The sequence below is a fragment of the Tachyglossus aculeatus genome, chromosome X4 (assembly GCF_015852505.1).
Source record: "Tachyglossus aculeatus isolate mTacAcu1 chromosome X4, mTacAcu1.pri, whole genome shotgun sequence".
Lineage (NCBI taxonomy): Eukaryota > Metazoa > Chordata > Mammalia > Monotremata > Tachyglossidae > Tachyglossus > Tachyglossus aculeatus.
This window is the reverse complement of record NC_052098.1, coordinates 15,700,129-15,718,775: the sequence shown is the minus strand read 5'-3', so window position 1 is coordinate 15,718,775 and position 18,647 is coordinate 15,700,129. Positions and strand designations below refer to the sequence as shown.

At 47.5% G+C, this 18,647-nt stretch overlaps 1 protein-coding gene across 1 annotated transcript; it reads right to left on the bottom strand.

Moving 5' to 3' along the window:
- Positions 1-295: 295 nt before the first annotated feature.
- Positions 296-17,205, bottom strand: LOC119947858 (beta-1,4-N-acetylgalactosaminyltransferase 3-like). Its single transcript, XM_038769512.1, has 9 exons — positions 17,126-17,205; positions 16,249-16,383; positions 13,683-14,998; positions 5,471-5,586; positions 5,006-5,190; positions 4,169-4,301; positions 2,762-2,813; positions 1,015-1,070; positions 296-361 (listed from the first exon to the last, which is right to left on the bottom strand). Exons 1-9 carry the CDS (start codon positions 17,203-17,205, stop codon positions 296-298), a joined length of 2,139 nt encoding a protein of 712 aa, XP_038625440.1.
- Positions 17,206-18,647: the final 1,442 nt, after the last annotated feature.

The window sequence follows — 18,647 nt, the reverse complement described above, 5'->3', positions numbered from 1 at the left end:
ATCATTTTTCTCTGTAGTTTTAAGATTGCACTGCAGAGGGTTCCCAGAACCATTTCCAGACAACGTATTACAATCAGAGAACTGCTTTGTGAGGGAGCATTTGCATTATTTTTATAAACTCGTTGCATTAAAACCAATCCAACTATCCCCTCCTGCTCAGGAGTGCAAAATCCTGAGATTCGGAGTCTGAATTGGGACACTAAAATATATATTTTTGGAGGATCATGTACAGTATATACAAGTGTGTAAATTGCATGTGTGTATTGTTGCCTTAAATGATGCTGTTGTCGTGGTGTTAAATTATATAGCTGTCGAAGAGGATTCCACTGACAGTGAAATTCACCCATAGGTGCATCGGGGACTAAAACGGCCAATGTGGGACCCATGGTCCTGGACACATTGGGCACGCACACAGTCTGAACCTTGTGGGGTGGTCATGCTTGATGCTCATAGCATTTGGTGCCATTTTTGCTTTCTTCTTGTTTCATGAGGTGTATGGTTTGTCAGTCTCTGTCCATCTACTCCACATGCCCAGACAAATTATGACTGGAGAGAAGCATTGCTTCCATCTCTGAATTTTGGAAGCTCTGCAAAGGCAGAGCGTCCCATTCCATCCCTCCCCACCCCCATCCCATCCCTGTTGCCCCACAGTTTTACAGGACCCAGGAATTGGGGGTTGGAAAGGTACAACGTGGTGGAGAAAGGGAGAAGGATAAGCAGGGTGGAACATGTCTAAACCCAGGTGAGCTGGGCAGGTTAGGTGATTCAGATCCTAGGGAGGGGAAAAGGGTGAGGGCAGGTTTATGCAAGTGTGAAGGAAGTTGGGGCAGTGGTGTCTGGGAGACTAAACCAAGAAAAAAAACCCAATTGAGTGGATCACCTGGGTGACACCTGGCAGCGACAGGGAGATTCTCAATGTCGGTCAGCCCAACTGGCAAAACATCAAGTTGTCATGGAACTTCCAAGTGGAATCCCCTCTCCTGCTGTGCCTGGGGACATTCACTGGGCACCTACTCGATAGTTTTCACTTCCTGATAAACCCAGAGAACTGTGATGTCTCTGTTTATGGGCTTAGATGAAAATTAACCAATTTGAGTGGTTTTCACACTAGTGTGCGTGGCTAGATTTGATCAGTGAGAAGCACCATGACCCTCTAGACTAAGCGCTGTTGAACTGTACTCTCCCAAGCACTTATTACAGTGCTCTGCACATAGTAAGCACTCAATAAATGTGATTGATTGACGTAGTTGAAAGAACCTGGGCCTGGGGTTCAGAGCACCTGGGTTAGGGTTAACCTGGATTAGAATCCTGGCTGTGCCACTTACCCTGCTGTGAACATTTCACTTTTCTGTGCCTCAGTTCCCTCATTTGCAAAATGGGGATTCAATACCTATTCTACTGCCTACTTCCACTTTGAGCCCCAGGTGAGCCTTGATTATCTTATATCTACCCCAGCACTTAGAACAGTGCTTGGTGCATAGTAAACGCTTAACAAATGCAACACACTTATTGAGTATATATTCTGTGCAGATCACTGAACTAAGCACTCGGGAGAGTACAGTAGAGTTAGGAGTCCTGATCTCTGTCCTCCAGGAGTACACCATCCAGTTGGGGAGACAGACACTAAAAGAAACTTCAAGTAGGGGAAAGCAACCGAGTATAAAGATGTGTACCTAATCGCTCTGGTGGGGAAATGAGTACCCAGGAGCTTGGAGAATGAGGAAGTGCTGAAGTGGCAATCGTACCATAAATAGTTTAATCTTTGAAGACAAAGGGCATAGATCTCTAGACTGTAAGCTCCTTTCTAGACCATAAACTCACTGGGGGCATGGAATAAGACTACCAATTTAGAACATGACTGCCAACTCTTTTGGATTATACTCTCCCAAGCGCTTTGTACAGTGCTCCGCACACCGTACGCTGTCAGTAAAGACCATTGATTGATATAGATATAATAACTGCACACCCAGAAAGTTCATATTTGCTTTACATAGAGAAGCAGTGTGGCTCAGTGGAAAGAGCACGGGTTTAGGAGTCAGAGGTCGTGGGTTCTAATCCCGGCTCCTCCACTTGTCTACTGTGTGACCTTGGGCAAGTCACTTAACTTCTCTGTGCCTCAGTTCCCTCATCTGTAAAATGGGGATTGAGACTGTGAGCCCCATGTGGGACAACCTGATTACCTTGTATCTACCCCAGTGCTTAGAACAGTGCTTGGCACACAGTAAGCACTTAACAAATACCACCAATTATATATGTGGACTATTATTGCTACCCAGTGATCAATTCAAAGTCAGTTCATTTGGTTTTTGGAAAAAGTAGCTCCATGTACTGGGCAATCATGCAGCATGTACCTGTGAAAGTAATTGAAAGCACTTCCAAGTTTGTGATTGCGGAAAAGCAACTCATCATCTGGACACAACCTTACATTTTGGACACTTTTTTTCCAGTGGCATTGAAGGTGTGTGGGACTGTGAAGTTGGCACTGGTTTAATAATCCACAGTGGTTTGATGTTGAAATGAAAATAAGCAATGGGTACCATTTTTATGGGGATTTTAATTATCAGTCGAGTCACTTTTGTTGCTAAAGTGACTGAGGGGAAAGATATAAGTTAAGATGCCAACAATAAAAAGTGAAATAAACCAAAACACCATATCAAGAGGAAAACAAATGAGGGCAGTTTTCTTCATTTTATTTAGCTGCAGCTGAGGGAATGATCTATCGATTCACATGTCAAATGCAGCTTTTATTGAGTTTCATTACCAAGATAATTGTGGTTTGCAGAGCTGAGAGTGTCTTTCAATTCACTCATTCGCTAGAGAGAAAAACAGAAGCAAAAAAACCAGAGCCAGAGTTGTGTTAGAAGGGTTTAGTTTTTGAAGAGCAGATTGGGGGTTGGGGGAGGTGTCTTCATGTTATCTGCTCAGTTGGAATATTTTTGCTTTCGAAACTGTGTGCATATTTAGGTACTTTATCAGATTTTTCTTTTTACTATTTCTGCTTCAGAATGCACACCGACATTGAACAACCAGACCAAATTGGCTGTAGAAATCTCCCTGGAGCCTGCTCCTTTTACACCGAACACTGGTTACTAACTAACCCACAAAAAATTTTCCAGTGGGCATGTGCAGCCGGTGTCACTGTGCTATTGTCATTATCATCGCCCTCAACAGATATTTATTGAGCATCCCAAGGAAAGCATAATAAAATTTTTTAAAAAAGAAGTTGTGATATTTGTTAAGCTCTTAGTATATACCGAGCACTGGATAGGTTGGACATTGTCATTGTTACATATGGGGCTGATAGTCTAAAGGGGAGGGAGAACAGTTATTGAATCGGAGGCACAGAGAAGTGAAGTGACTTGCCCAAGGTCACTCAGCAGGCAAATGTCAGAGCCACGATGAGAACCCAGGTCCTCTGACTCAAAGGCCCGTGGGGAGTAGTATGGCCTTTGAGAGCACGGGCCCGGGAGTCAGAAGGACCTGGGTTCTAATCCCGACTCTGTCAGTTGTTTTCTGCAGGACCTTGGGCAAGTCACTTCACTTCTCTGTGCCTCAGTTTCCTCAGCTGTAAAATGGGGATCCCTGTTCTCCCTCCAACATAGACTGTGAGCCCCGTGTGGGACAGGGACTACGTCCAACCTAATTCATCGCTTAGAACAGTGTTTGACACATAATAAATGCTTATCAAATACCATTAAAAAAAATGCTCTTTCCAATAGTCAATGAGATTTTGCACCCTGAAATCAACTATGGTCCTTGCCCATTTTGATCTAATCCCTAATCTAATAGGGAGACAAGACAGGAAATCACAGATTTGACATCGAAGTGCAGTGATTGCATCAAGACGAATCATTACATAACAACATATGCTTACAAGACAGGAAATGTCGTTGAGATTGTGGTGGTATTAAATATTTCTGCATTAAGCAGGGAAGGCTTCTTTGGAGGAAATGAGTTTGGAGCTGAGTCCTGAGGGATGGGAAAACCCTGACTAATCAACTAATTGCAGGAGTCTTTGATTTTTTTACTTCTGTGGTCTCCAGGTTTTACCAGAAATACTCCCTCTTGCATGCCTCCCTCCCCAACTCAATCCCTCCTGCCCACCCCCTATCCCCTCTCTTAATCCACTTTCTCCTCTCCTCGTATTCACTGGGGTGGGGATACTCACAAGAGTGAGCAACAGCCTCTGGAGCAACCTACTCTTGCTGTAATCATTGCTGCCAACCAGCGAGTCTCTAGACTGGATCCAGAATGTATTACTAGGAAGTCCCAGAATCAGTATCTGAGAACTGGGGAGGGAGCTGAAGAAGGAAGGGGGTTTTGAAGAACATGCAGGGGAGATGGGGGGAGAGAGAGAGAGAGAGAAGGGGTGTAAATTTCTAATCGTTAGGAACCATTTAAGCAAATAGTGCATAAAGGAACATCTATGTAACTGGCCTCCTTTGGGAATCTTGAAGGGGTGAATGATAGCTTTGTGGCTTGCTGATCTGTGACTCCTGTGACAAATGATCGGCCTCTGGGAAACTTTTATTTGGATTGTTCCAGTCAAAACACAGGTTTACGATTCATTCATTGTCGTATTTATTGAGCACTTACTGTGTGCAGAGCACTGTACTAAGCGCTTGGGAAGTACAAGTTGGCAACATATAGAGACAGTCCCTACCCAACAACGGGCTCTCAGTCCAGAATGGGGAGACAGACAACAAAACAAAACATGTGGACAGGTGTCAAGTCGTCAGAACAAATGGAATTAAAGCTAAATGCACATCATTTAGCTTTATTACCAATCCACCGCTCCCATTCCCTCCTCTGATTGGTTTCCCCAGGTGGGATCCGATCGGTGGGAAAATCTGCCTGTTGAGTCCCCCCCACACCAGTGATATAATCCCCTCTGGTTCTGAACATGGGAGGGTGGGTACAGTGGGCACTGCTCACCCATGGTATCGTGCTTCTCATGGCAGGAGGCGCTCTGTTTCCCAGGTCTCTGACTACTAGACCTACATACCTTCTGTAGAAAAAGCAAGAGGCTCTCAAACTGTGGTGGGTGGATAGAGAGGGAGTAGTTTGGATTGCAGTCGCTGAAGTTTGGGGTAGAAGAGAGAGATACTGGCAGAGAGTTTCAAAACCTTTTGAAGTCTGACAATAAACTGCAAACAAGTAGGAGGGAAAGCAGAAAATATTCTCCAGCCCCTGCCAAAGGATTGGAGCTGGCAGCTTTTCTCCGGCTAGTCCACAAATTTCCATGAAAAACCCATGGCTTTTTTTCCTTTCTGGAAACGGGGTGGGAGGAGCAGGCTGGAAGGCAAGCGGTCTGGGGGGAAATGGGTGGACTTTGTTCCCATAAATACTGGGGGTAAATGGGTGGTCTCTGGGGAGACCACCTTGCGGCAGAAGGACCCCTCCCCCCCACTCTTTACTGAAACCTAGTCTTAGTAGACTTGAGAAAGAAATAATCATTTTGTAAAGCCACCTCTAAAACAGTCAATTTGGGGGAATCACCAAACAGGGGGATCTCAGTCCATGCAGTCAGATGAGCTTCATGGTACCCTTTGAAGTACTCCCACAGATATCCTTGCTTGAAAACCTCTGGATTAATGGGTTTATCTCAAATTAAAAAGAACTTGGTTTTCTTATCTTCTTTTCTAAATGCTGCTATCTCTTAAACAGGCTCTTCTTGTGAGTCATCATTATGGCCAGGACCATAAAAACTGGCCATATTCATTTCAGTCCCTGGTTTACAATAAAATGTCATTCTACCAGTAGTAGTAGTTGCCAGACTAATATTATGGAGAAAAGTCAACAGAACCTCAGATATTATAATATATATTGTTTTAGTTCCAGTTCCGTGTTTGAATATGTAGAGAAAGTGGGAATCAGTCAGTGGCATTTGTTGAACGCTTAGTGCATGCAGAGCACTCTAGGAGAGTACTACAATCGAGATTCATTCAATCGTATTTATTGAGCACTTACTGTGTGCAGAGCACAGTACCAAGTGTTTGGGAAAGTACAATACAGCAATAAAGAGTGACAATCCCTGCTCACAATGAGCCCACGGTCTGGGGGGGATGGTAGACACGATTCAATCGATTGTATTTATTGAGCATTTACTGTGTGCAGAGCACTGTACTAAGCGCTTGGGAGAGTACAGTATAACAGACTTGGCAGATGTGTTCTATGCCCAAAACAAGCTTACAATCTAGAGAGAATTTACAATACAGAGCCCTGCCCACAAGGAGCTTACAATCTAGAGAGCAAGACAGACATTAAAATAAATTAGAGATAGGGAAAATGACCAAGTGTAAGGATATGTACATAAGTGCTATGGGGCTGGGGTTGGAATGAGAATCAATTGCTTAGAGGGCGGGGTGAATATCCAATTGCATAGGGGATCCAGAAAGGAGGGCAAGTGGGGGGAATAAGGGCTTAATCAGGGAAGTTCTCTTGGAGATATGATTTTAGGGGTGCTTTGAAAGTGAGGAAAGTGGTGATTTACCATATATGAGGGGGGGAAAGAGTTCCAGGCCAGAAGGAGGATGTGGCAAGAGGTCAGTGGCAAGATAGATGAGGTTGTGGTTCTGTGAGTAGGTCGGTGCTAGAGCCGTGAAGTGTGCATCCGGGGTTGTAATAGGAAATCGGCAACGGAAGATAGGAGTAGAAATGAAACTTCAACTGGCATGAAGGGAAGGGGATCGGACATTTTTTTTTTTTCCCATCAAAATTAAAGTCTCATTCCCTGCTTCGGGCATCTTGTTAATCCTGCCTCTTAGGGAGAAATATTTTGTCCCCACAACTGATAGTCTTTGCCTTGCAAATTGTATTGTGCATTAGGCAGGCAGAAATGAGGGGACTAATGAAATGAGTTCTTTTACCAGACTTCCAGCCTGCAGGTTCTTTCCCTGTTTGGAGCCATCCTTTCCACAGCACATTGGGTCATTTTGAACCAGTCATTTCCATCTGAGTGTCTCCTGATCACCTCACATCAAATTAAAACTCATTCATTCATTCAGTCGTATTTATTGAGCACTTAACTGTGTGCAGAGCACTGTACTAAGCGCTTGGGAAGCATAAGTTGGCAACATATAGAGACGGTCCCTACCCAACAGTGGGCTCACAGTCTAGAAGGGGGAGACAGAGAACAAAACAAAACATATTAACAAAATAAAATAAATAGAATAAATATGTACAAATAAAATAAATAAATAGAGTAATAAATACATACAAACATATATACATATATACAGGTGCTGTGGGGAGGGGAAGGAGGTATGGCGAGGGGGAGGAGGGGGAGAGGAAGGAGGGGGCTCAGTCTGGGAAGGCCTCCTGGAGGAGGTGAGCTCTCAGTAGGGCCTTGTAAGTCACTCCTTACACTGACTTTAAGGGCTTACACCAACTGGCCCCTTCTTACCTAATTGCCCTCATTATATGCTCGATCCCAGCTCCAATTCTCTGTCCCAACCAAGCAAACCTACTTTTTTGTCCAAAGGGGCAATTTTCTAGGGTTAGTTTACACCCAAGGAAAGCTCACTTCCATGGGTGGGAGTTGGAAAGTCATCTCTTAGTAAATCAGAGAAATCTATATTTGCTTGGAATCCTAGTTCTGATTATATTTCAAATCAACTCTCATTTTTATAAATTACTTCCATTTTGCTCTACCATCCTGGGTTTTGCATTCCCAAAAAGCTGAATCAGGAAATGTGTTCACTCCTCACTGAAACTTGCCACATGCTTCCTTTTTTATTAGCTTCTATATTTTCTATCTTTGCATCATTAAAGTGATGACTGAACATTTTAGTATCATCTCCATCTATTAAAAGGTAGAAGTGTTCATAGTTCACCCAGAGCTGCCCTGCATAATCAAAGATTCATTCATTTATTCATATTTATTGAGCGCTTACTGTGTGCAGAGCACTGTACTAAGCGCTTGGAAAGTACAATTCAGCAACATAGAGACATTACCTAAGTGAAGACCCTGTCCAGGTTTACAGGTAGGGCTGCCATATGAGTTACCCACAATTCACTGCAGCCTCTGTGCATCTCCTCCCCCTCCCCACCCCCCAGCCTTACCTCCTTCCCCTCCCTACAGCACCTGTATTTATGTATTTATGTTTGTATGCATTTATTACTCTATTTTATTTTGTTAATATGTTTTGTTCTCTGTCTCCCCCTTCTAGACTGTGAGCCCACTGTTGGATAGGGACCGTCTTTATATGTTGCCAACTTGTACTTCCCAAGTGCTTCAAGGCCCTACTGAGAGCTCACCTACTCCAGGAGGCCTTCCCAAACTGAGCCCCTTCCTTCCTCTCCCCCTCCTCCCCCTCTCCATCCCCTCCATCTTACCTCCTTCCCTTCCCCACAGCACCTGTATTTATGTATATATGTTTGTACATATTTGTTACTCTATTTTACTTGTACATATCTATTCTATTTTATTTTGTTAGTATGTTTGGTTTTGTTCTCTGTCTCCCCCTTTTAGACTGTGAGCCCACTGTTGGGTAGGAACTGTCTCTATATGTTGCCAACTTGTACTTCCCAAGCGCTTAGTACAGTGCTCTGCACACAGTAAGCGCTCAGTAAATACGATTGATGATGATGATGATGATGATGGTACAGTGCTCTGCACACAGTAAGTGCTCAATAAATATGATTGAATGAATGAATGGTAAGGATAATAATAATAATAATGACATTTTTTAAGTGCTTACTATGTGCAAATCACTGTTCTAAGCACTGGGGAGGATATTAGGTGATCAGGTTGTCCCACATGGGGCTCACAGACTTAATCCCCATTTTACAGATGAGGTAACTGAGGCACAGAGAAGTTAAGTGACTTGCCCAAAGTCAAATAGCTGACAATTGGCGGAGCCGGAATTTGAACCCATAACCTCTGACTCCTAAGCCCGTGCTTTTTCCACTGAGCCACGCTGCTCAGTAACTGTGAGTGCCGCTTGTGAATCTACTTCCTGACAAACCAATCTGCTTGAACGTTTTGCCCCAGGAGAGCAGTCCCTCTCATTCGACTGCCAAACATCAGCCTGGTCTGCCTATGTTGTCTCCCAGTGGCTCTCTAATGTATCAAGTTACTGGAGATTCTAACTTTGGGTTTATTCTAATGTTCTGTCTTCCCTCCTTTTGTGTGCCCTTTTTTGCCTCATGGGTATCCTATCCTCCATCTGGTTATGATCTCCTACCACTGCACTGTGTCCAGCCTCACCAACTCTGAAATCCCTCTCTCTGATCATAATCTTCTCACCTCCCTCCTCACTCACACTCCTTTCCCCTGTAAATCCATATTACTCCCTCACAGAGATCTCCGCTCTCTTGACCCTATCCATCTTTCTGAGCACCTCACACCCCACCTCGCCTCCCTCTCCTTTCTACTCAATCTTGATGATCAGATTAGTGCTCTCAACTCTACCCTTTCTACTCAGCTAGACTCACTCTCTCCCCTTTCCCTTCGCCGCTCTCGTACCACTAAGCCACAACCCTGGATCACTGCCACTGTCCGCCTCCTTCGCTCTTATGCTCGAGCTGCCAAACGCTGCTGGCGAAAGTCTAAACACCATGCCAACTTCGTTCACTTCAAGTTTATCCTTTCAATCAATCAATCAATCAATGGTATTTATTGAGTGCTTACTGTGTGCAGAGCACTGTACTAAGTGCTTAGGAAGTACAAATTGGCAACATATAAAAACGGTCCCTACCCAACAGTGGGCTCACAGTCTAGAGGGCTGCCTTAACTCAGCCCTCTCCTCTGCCAGACAAAACTATTTCTCCTCCCTTATTGACACCCATGCCCATCATCCTCGTCAGCTCTTCCATACATTCAACTCCCTTCTCAGGCCCCCGGTTCCTCCCCCTCCTCCTTCCCTCACCCCCAACGATCTGGCCTCCTACTTCATTACTAAAATTAAATCCATCAGGTCCGACCTCCCCAAAGTCACTGCCCCCCCCCCCCCCCCCCTTCTTCAACCCCCCGGCTCTCAGGAGTTCTCCTCCCTCCTCTCAAGTGCTACTCCAGCCACCTGTGCTTCTGACCCCATTCCCTCTCATCTCATGAAATCTCTCGCTCCGTCCCTTCTCCCCTCCTTAACTTCCATCTTCAACTGCTCATTCTCCACTGGTTCCTTCCCCTCTGCCTTCAAACATGCCCATTTTTCTCCCATCCTAAAAAAACCCTCTCTTGACCCCACCTTCTAGTTATCGCCCCATCTCCCTCCTACCATTCCTTTCCAAACTCCTTGAACGAGTCGTCTACACGCGCTGCCTCGAATTCCTCAACACCAACTCTCTCCTCGACCCCCTCCAGTCTGGCTTCTGTCCCCTACATTCCACGGAAACTGCCCTCTCAAAGGTCACCAATGACCTCCTGCTTGCCAAATCCAACGGCTCCTACTCTATCCTAATCCTCCTCGACCTCTCAGCTGCCTTCGACACTGTGGACCACCCCCTTCTCCTCAACACGGTATCCACCCTTGGCTTCACAGACTCCGTCCTCTCCTGGTTCTCCTCTTATCTCTCCGTTCGTTCGTTCTCAGTCTCTTTTGCAGGCTTCTCCTCCCCCTCCCATCCCCTTACTGTGGGGGTTCCCCAAGGTTCAGTGCTTGGTCCCCTTCTGTTCTCGATCTACACTCACTCCCTTGGTGACCTCATTCGCTCCCACGGCTTCAACTATCATCTCTACGCTGATGACATCCAGATCTATGTCTCTGCCCCTGCTCTCTCCCCCTCTCTCCAGGCTCGCATCTCCTCCTGCCTTCAGGACATCTCCATCTGGATGTCTGCCCGCCACCTAAAACTCAACATGTCCAAGACTGAACTCCTTGTCTTCCCTCCCAAACCCTGCCCTCTCCCTGACTTTCCCATCTCTGTTGATGGCACTACCATCCTTCCCGTCTCACAAGCCCGCAACCTTGGTGTCATCCTCGACTCCGCTCTCGTGTTCACCCCTCACATCCAAGCCGTCACCAAAACCTGCTGGTCTCAGCTCCGCAACATTGCCAAGATCCGCCCTTTCCTCTCCATCCAAACCGCTACCCTGCTCTTTCAAGCTCTCATCCTATCCCGTCTGGACTACTGTATCAGCCTCCTCTCCAATCTCCCATCCTCGTGTCTCTCCCCACTTCAATCCATACTTCACACCGCTGCCCAGATTGTCTTTGTCCAGAAATGCTCTGGGCATGTTACTCCCCTCCTCAAAAATCTCCAGTGGCTACCAATCAATCTGCACATCAGGCAGAAACTCCTCACCCTTGGCTTCAAGGCTCTCCCTCACCTTACCCCCTCCTACCTCCCCTCCCCTCTCTCCTTCTACAGCCCACCCCGCACCCTCCGCTCCTCTGCCGCTAATCTCCTCACCATGCCTCGTTCTCACCTGTCCCGCCGTCGACTCCCGGCCCACGTCATCCCCCTGGCCTGGAATGCCCTCCCTCCCAACATCCGCCAAGCTAGCTCTCTTCCTCCCTTCAAGGACCTGCTGAGAGCTCACCTCCTATAGGAGGCCTTCCCAGACTGAGCCCCCTCCTTCCTCTCCCCCTCATCCCCCTCTCTATCCCTCCCGTGTTACCTCCTTCCCTTCCCCACAGCACCTGTATATATGTATATATGTTTGTATGTATTTATTACTTTATTTTATTTGTACATATTTATTCTATTTATTTTATTTTGTTAATATGTTTGGTTTTGTTCTCTGTCTCCCCCTTCTAGACTGTGAGCCCACTATTGGGTAGGGACTGTCTCTATATGTTGCCAACTTGTACTTCCCAAGCGCTTAGTACAGTGCTCTGCACACAGTAAGCGCTCAATAAATACGATTGATTGATTGATTGAGTGTCATCTCCATGCTGGTGCCCTGACTGCATTCCAGGACTTCATTGCTGGTAATTCTGTCCTTGCCATTTGAGAATGAGTGGCTCATAAGTGATGCTGATAAAAGTGGCATGGCTAGCAGTAATGGTATTTATGAAGGTCCTACTGGATGCAAAGCACTGTACTGAGGAAAAAAAATGCATGGGTGACAAGTTAAACAGAAAAATAATAATAGTGGTACCTATTAAGTGCTTACTATGTGCCAGGCACTGTACTAAGCACTGGGGTGGGTACAGGCAAATCAGGTTGGACACAGTCCCTGTCCTACGTGGGGCTCACAGTCTCAATCCCCATTTTTCAGATGAGGTACCTGAGGCACAGAGATGTGGAGTGACTCACCCAAAGTCACATAGCAGACAAGTGGTGGAGTCAGGATTCGAACTCATGATCTTCTGACTCCCGAACCCATGCTCTATCCACTATGCCATACTGCTTCTGAAGCTTGGTGTCTGGCCCTTGAGGGGCTTCTCAAGCTAAGAATAAAGAGGTATGTGGGGGCTTGTGACTGTCAACCAGGCAAGGAGGAAATGAGCCCGCTTTTGGGTAGGGACCGTCTCCCTATGTTGCAAACTTGTACTTCCCAAGCACTTAGTACAGTGCCCTGCACACGGTAAGCGCTCAGTAAATACGATTGAATGAATGAATGAATGAATTCCTCTCAAAATTTTGGTTTTCCACTCCGAGTATGGAAAAATTCTGCTGTTTCCTGTTATTGAGTATTCCATTTTGAATGTCTGGAGATCTGTTACTTTGTCCACTGGATAATTTTAATGGACACTGGTATAGGTCTCACACGTTTCTCACAATAATAATAATAATGATGGCATTTGTTAAGCGCTTACTATGTGCAAAGCACTGTTCCAAGCGCAGAGGAGGTTACAAGGTGATTAGGTTGTCCCACTGGGGGCTCACAGTCTTGATCCCCATAATCTCAGTGATATTAGAGGAGGACCATGGGCTTTGTGTTCCATGGGCTCAGATTTTCACCCCCACGACCCTGGGATCTGAGGACTGGTGAAGGAGTATGTTTGGAAACTTTGGTGAAATATTGGCTGGTCTTGGGCAGGGGAAGGGAGAAGTAGATGGAGAAGGAGGCTTGCTTTAATAATTATGGTATTTATTAAGCACCTACTATGTGCCAGAAACACGAAGTGTTCTTGTTGGCCAGAACTGATTTTCGTGGTAGTAATAGTATCAATCAATCAATCAGTGATATTTGTATCACTGAGGCACTGCCTCTCCCCAGTTCTTTCCCATCACTTTCATCAGCACAACTATTCTTATCTCACAAGCCTGAAATCCTGGCATTATCCTGCACTCATCTCTCTCATTGAACCCACATATTCAGTCTGTCTCCAGATCCTGTCAGTTCAACCTCACATCACAAAAATCCATTCTTTCCTGTCCATCCAAAGTGCTACTCTTCTGATTCCAGTACTTCTCATGTCCCGCTGCGACTACTACATCGGACTCCTCGCTGACCTCTCTGCCTTCTGTCTCTTCCCACTCAATCAATCAATCAATCAATCAATCGTATTTATTGAGCGCTTACTATGTGCAGAGCACTGTACTAAGCGCTTGGGAAGTACAAATTGGCATCACATAGAGACAGTCCCTACCCAACAGTGGGCTCACAGTCTAAAAGGGGGAGACAGAGAACAGAACCAAACATACCAACAAAATATAAGCTAGACCCAAGCAGGGAAGGTGAGGGGGCCCACCTCAGCCCAGGGGACTTGGGGACTCTCCTGGGACTCTGGGCCCCCTCCTCTCTCAGATCCAGGGGGCAGGGAGTGGATGGGTGAGTGTCTGCTCACCCTCAGGCCAGTGTGGGGTGGCCCCACAGTCCAGGCGCATCACCATGGGGGCGAAGGCCATCCGGCCCTCCACGCAGTGCTTCCGGATCGTGTCCGTGATCCCGGCCGGGAACCGGATGTGGAGGTCACATAGGAAGATGATGCTGTGGGGGTCCTTGACCAGGTCCACCCCAGCCTGCAGCCCCGCCGACCGCTCGAAGTTTCCCGTTAGCTTCAGGTACTGGTAACTGCGCAGGTGGGACCTCTGGAGGGCTGCCTCAACATCCATGTCATCGCTGCTGTAGTCGGTGAGGATGACGTTGATGTGGGGGTCCCTGGTGACCCAGGTCAGCTCCTCCATGTCGCGGATAAACTGCTCCACCCATCGTGCCTGGTTCTTCACGGGTACGATGAAGTGCACGACCGCCTGGTGGTTCCAGGAGAAGCCCTGGGGCCAGCAAAGCTGAGGCTCCGGGGGGGCCGAGTCCAGCGGATGGTGGGGTCTCCCCTGCTGCCGCGCTCTTGCTGGGGCCCGCCGGCCGCGCCCCTCCGGCTGGTCAGCCTTGCCGGGCCCCTGCCAGCTGCGGGCAAAGATGAACTCCGAGAGTCGCACGGGCCGGCCCTCGCCCATGCTGCCGCGTTCTAGAAGCTCCAGCTCCAGCAGGTAGCGCCCTCCCCGCAGCTGGTCCTGACGCTTCTCCACGTTCACAATGCGCTGCAGCTGGTATCGCCCCCGGGTCCTCTGGCTGAGTTTCCTCAGGAAGACGCGGGCCACCTCCAGGGCCTCCCGCTCTGGCAGCAGCACATTTCCCAACGTGTTACAGTTGAGATCGATCCAGTCGGAGCGCTGAGCCTGGAAGTCCAGCGGCCTCATGCTGAAAGTCTGGGCCCAGCTCACCGCCGGGTCAAAGAGAGGCACATATTCCAAGTCCTCTACCTCCTCGTCCGCCTCCTCCTCCTCCTCCTCTTCCATGTCCTCGACGCCGCCCTCCGATGCGGCCCTCCCGCCCCCGCCCCCCGCCACAGCCCAGGGGTCCCGGACGCTGTCTCCCCTCTGCTGCTCCTCAATGTATGAAGCCACCCGGTTCAGCCACTGGGCCCGCTCCAGAGTGGTGCGCCCAGGCTCCGGGGGGAGACCCGCGGCCCTGGTGGACATAGGAGTTGGGTGGGTCTGTCTGTGGGCAGGCTCAGGGCTGGGAGGCTGCTGCCCCTCCCCTTGCCACGCCTGTAGTGGGGCTCTGGACTCCATGGGGTGCAGGGCAGGCATCGAGGACCCATGCCGAAAGGACAAGAGCTTCCGCCTGCTCCTGAAGGGGGTGGCGGGGACTTCACTCTGCCTCCCAGATAGGTTTTCTAAAGCAAAATAAAATATTCAGTCCACACCTCCCCATTCATCAAGAACCTCCACTGGTTGCCCATCCACCTCTGCATCAAACAAGAACTCCTTACCATCGGCTTTAAAGCATTCAATAAGCTGTCCCCCTTCTATCTTACCCTGCTTATTTCCTAACGACTCAGCCCACCAACTTTGCACCTTCTAACGCCAACCTATTTGCTATACCTTGATCTCATCTCTCTTGTTGCTGACCCCTTGCCCAAGTCCTCCTCCTGATCTGGAACTTCCTCTCTCTTCATATCTGACAGATGATTACTCTTCACACCTTTAAAGCCTTGTTAAAAAATCAAATCTCTTCCAAGAGGCCTGCTCCTACTAAGCCCTCATAGCCCCTACCCCCTCTCCCTTCTGCATCACCTATTGCACTTGGATCTGTGAACTTTAAGCATCTGATATTAACCCCCCACTCCTCAGCCCCATAGCTCTTATGTACATAGTAATTTATTTTCATATCTGTCTCCCCCTCTAGACTGTAAGCTCCTTGTGGGCAGGGAACATGTCTTCCAATTCTGTTGTATTGTATTCTCCCAAGTACTTAGTATGTGCTCTGCACACAGTAAGTGCTCTATAAATACCATTGAGTGATTGGCACTGTTACTACTAGACTACTACATTCAAAGTACTACACTGAGCACTGGGACAAATGCTGTGTTAAGAACTAGATATTTATAATTAGAATTTGGTATTTAAAGGGGTATACTTTTAAATGGTTGTTGGATTCTGTGTTTATCTTGCTTGCTAGATTGTGAGTCACTTGTGACAGGGACTATCTTTTACTTTAATTTTTTTAGGTATAGTCCCAAGCATTTGATGCAGCACTATGCATTGTAGGTGTTGAAGGGAAGCATGAGTCACAGCTGTAAAAATGTGAAAATGATCAGAATGGTTTGATGGTACAATTGATTTAGTGTACGTACAGATGAATTTGAAAGTGGTAGAAGTGGCTTAATTGGGGAAGGCTTATTGGAGGTGGTGGGATTTCAGGAGGGGTTTGACTGTCTGATGGACAGAATGGCAGTGGGCATGGGAGCCCTAGGCCCGAGTGACAGTATGAACTGAAGGATGGGAGGCAGGAGAGTCAAGAGCAAGGTGCTGCTGAAACGTTAGCTTGGGAGAAAAAAACAGAACAAGCTGGGGTGTAGTAGGTGATGGGGGCTGATACGTAAGATGGTGGAGAGTGTCAAAGGGTACCTCTGCAGGGGCTCCCCTGGATTCTGGACCCACTCCTCTCCCCTTCCCCACTCCTGCGGGGCTAGGGAGGGTATAAGGTTGTGAGTGTGACTCAGCTCATACACCCCCTTGGTCGCATCCAAACTGAGCAGCGGTCTGGCAGTCAGGAGACCTGGGAAACAACATCTGCTTCCATGCGAAGCAACCTACAGTGGATGCTGTGGGCCAGACAGACCCACCTTAACCACTGTCCCCAAATTCAAAAGCACGGGGGGGGGGGTTCCTCAAGAGAATGTCATCATTTTTAACTATGATCCGTTTATCTGGCAAAATCCTCCACGATTAGTGGATAAACTGCTACAACTTCTGGTCACCTCATCCATCCATTGTCTACATTAGTCAGAGAAGCAGCGTGGCTCAATGGAAAGAGCGTGGGCTTTGGAGTCAGAGGTCATGTGTTCAAATCCCGGCTCCGCCACTTGTCAGCTGTGTGACTTTGGGCAAGTCACTTAACTTCTCTGGGCCTCAGTTCCCTCATCTGTAAAATGGGGATGAAGACTGTGAGCCCCACATGGGACAACCTGATTACCTTGTATTTACCCCAGTGCTTAGAACAGTGCTTGGCATATAGTAAGCGCTTAACAGATACCACCATTATTATTATTAGTAGTAGTAAGCGCTTAACAAGTACCAACACTATTATTATTATTATTAGTCACCAGCCTGGCAAACAGAGGGAGGTCGGACATTCCAGTGAGACTGGCTACTTCCCCTCCCCCGACACCATCACTCCAGGAGCCCCCCTCTGTCTCTTTTCTGTCCCCCCCCCCCCCCCCCCGACACCAGAGAGGCTAAGAGACTGAGGGTTATGGAGGGGGATGTCCTGGGTGGACCTAACACTCCCCTGAGGATCTGGGATAAAGCTGCTTTAGTTTTTCCTCCACTGTCTCCTCCATCTGGGGTGGCAGCAGCAAGCATGACCTCCCTTCTCCACCCACCCCCATGGTACCAAGATGCAGCATGAGACTCACGAGAGTGACTGCAGACACACGGCTTGCTGGGGTGGCAGCGAGCACGACGCTTCCCCCAAAGAGCCAGGAGGAGATGTGTGGTAGGGCAACGGGATTAGAGAAGGATCCTGATTTTGATTTTTCAGAAACATTCTCTGTCTCTCTCAATATCTGTATCCCACTATGATTTCACTGTGTCAGAAGATTGGCTGATCTTCCAGGCAATCAGAGCTTATCTGCAGGAACTAATCAGAGGATGTGGCTCATGAACATGTTGTAAATCAAATCCTTCAACTGGATAGAGGACAACCAGACACGGGTGCCCAGGGACGACTGTCATCCAATCAAGTATAGCTCAGACGATTTACACCTGTATCGCGTACCCCTGCAGGGGACTCAACGGGCATATTTCTCCACCAATCCGATCATGGCAAATATTCAACTGGAAGATTTGCCCACCAATCAGATCATGCCTAGAAGAATCAATCAGAGAAGGGGGTGAAAGAGGCAGATTGTAAACCAAAGTTTTAATTGGAAGAACCCAAACCACAAAGGTTCCTGGGAAGCCCTTCATTTGCTGTGGGAGTCATAGGCTAGCAAGCCACAGAGCTATCGTATATCTCTTTAAAGCCATAATAATAATGGCATTTATTAAGCACTTACTATGTGGAGAGCACTGTTCTAAGTGCTGGGGAGGTTACAAGGTGATCAGGTTGTCCCACGGGGGGCTCACAGTCTTCATCTCCATTTTACAGATGGGGGAACTGAGGCCCAGAGAAGTTAAGTGACTTGCCCAAAGTCACACAGCTGACAATTGGCGGAGCTGGGATTTGAACCCATGACCTCTGACTCCAAAGCCTGGACTCTTTCCACTGAGCCAAGCTGCTTCTGTGAAAAGTATTTGCTTGATATCATTGGAGGGCGTAGAGGAGAAGGGAGTTGTGAGATGAGGAAGATGAACTTTAGAGAAGAACGGAGTATAGATTAAAGCGAGGAAACAGGGAGTTCAGTCAGGTGGCTCAGAGCTCTTCATCATCAATGGTATCTGTTGAGTGCTTATTGTGTGCAGAGCACTGTACTATGCTCTTTCCTTGAGACCACTTGAAAGGGGCATCTCCTAAGAGCTGGGCTACTGTGCTGGAACTCTCAAGACCAAAATTATGTCCAGAAATTTGTGGTCACTCTATTCAATTGTAAACTCCTGAAGGGCAGTGATCGTGTGTCTTGCTTCTGCTGTACTCTTCCATGTACTACTTCACACTCAGTAGGGATTCTATCAGTGCTGTTGCTGGGCCTCATTTTCTGACCCTGGTCAAGCCATTTCCCTTCCCCTGTGCAAAGAGATAGGAAACACTCCTGCTTTTCCCTCAGTGATGTGTTACCAAATGTAGTGAGATAATTCCTCACATT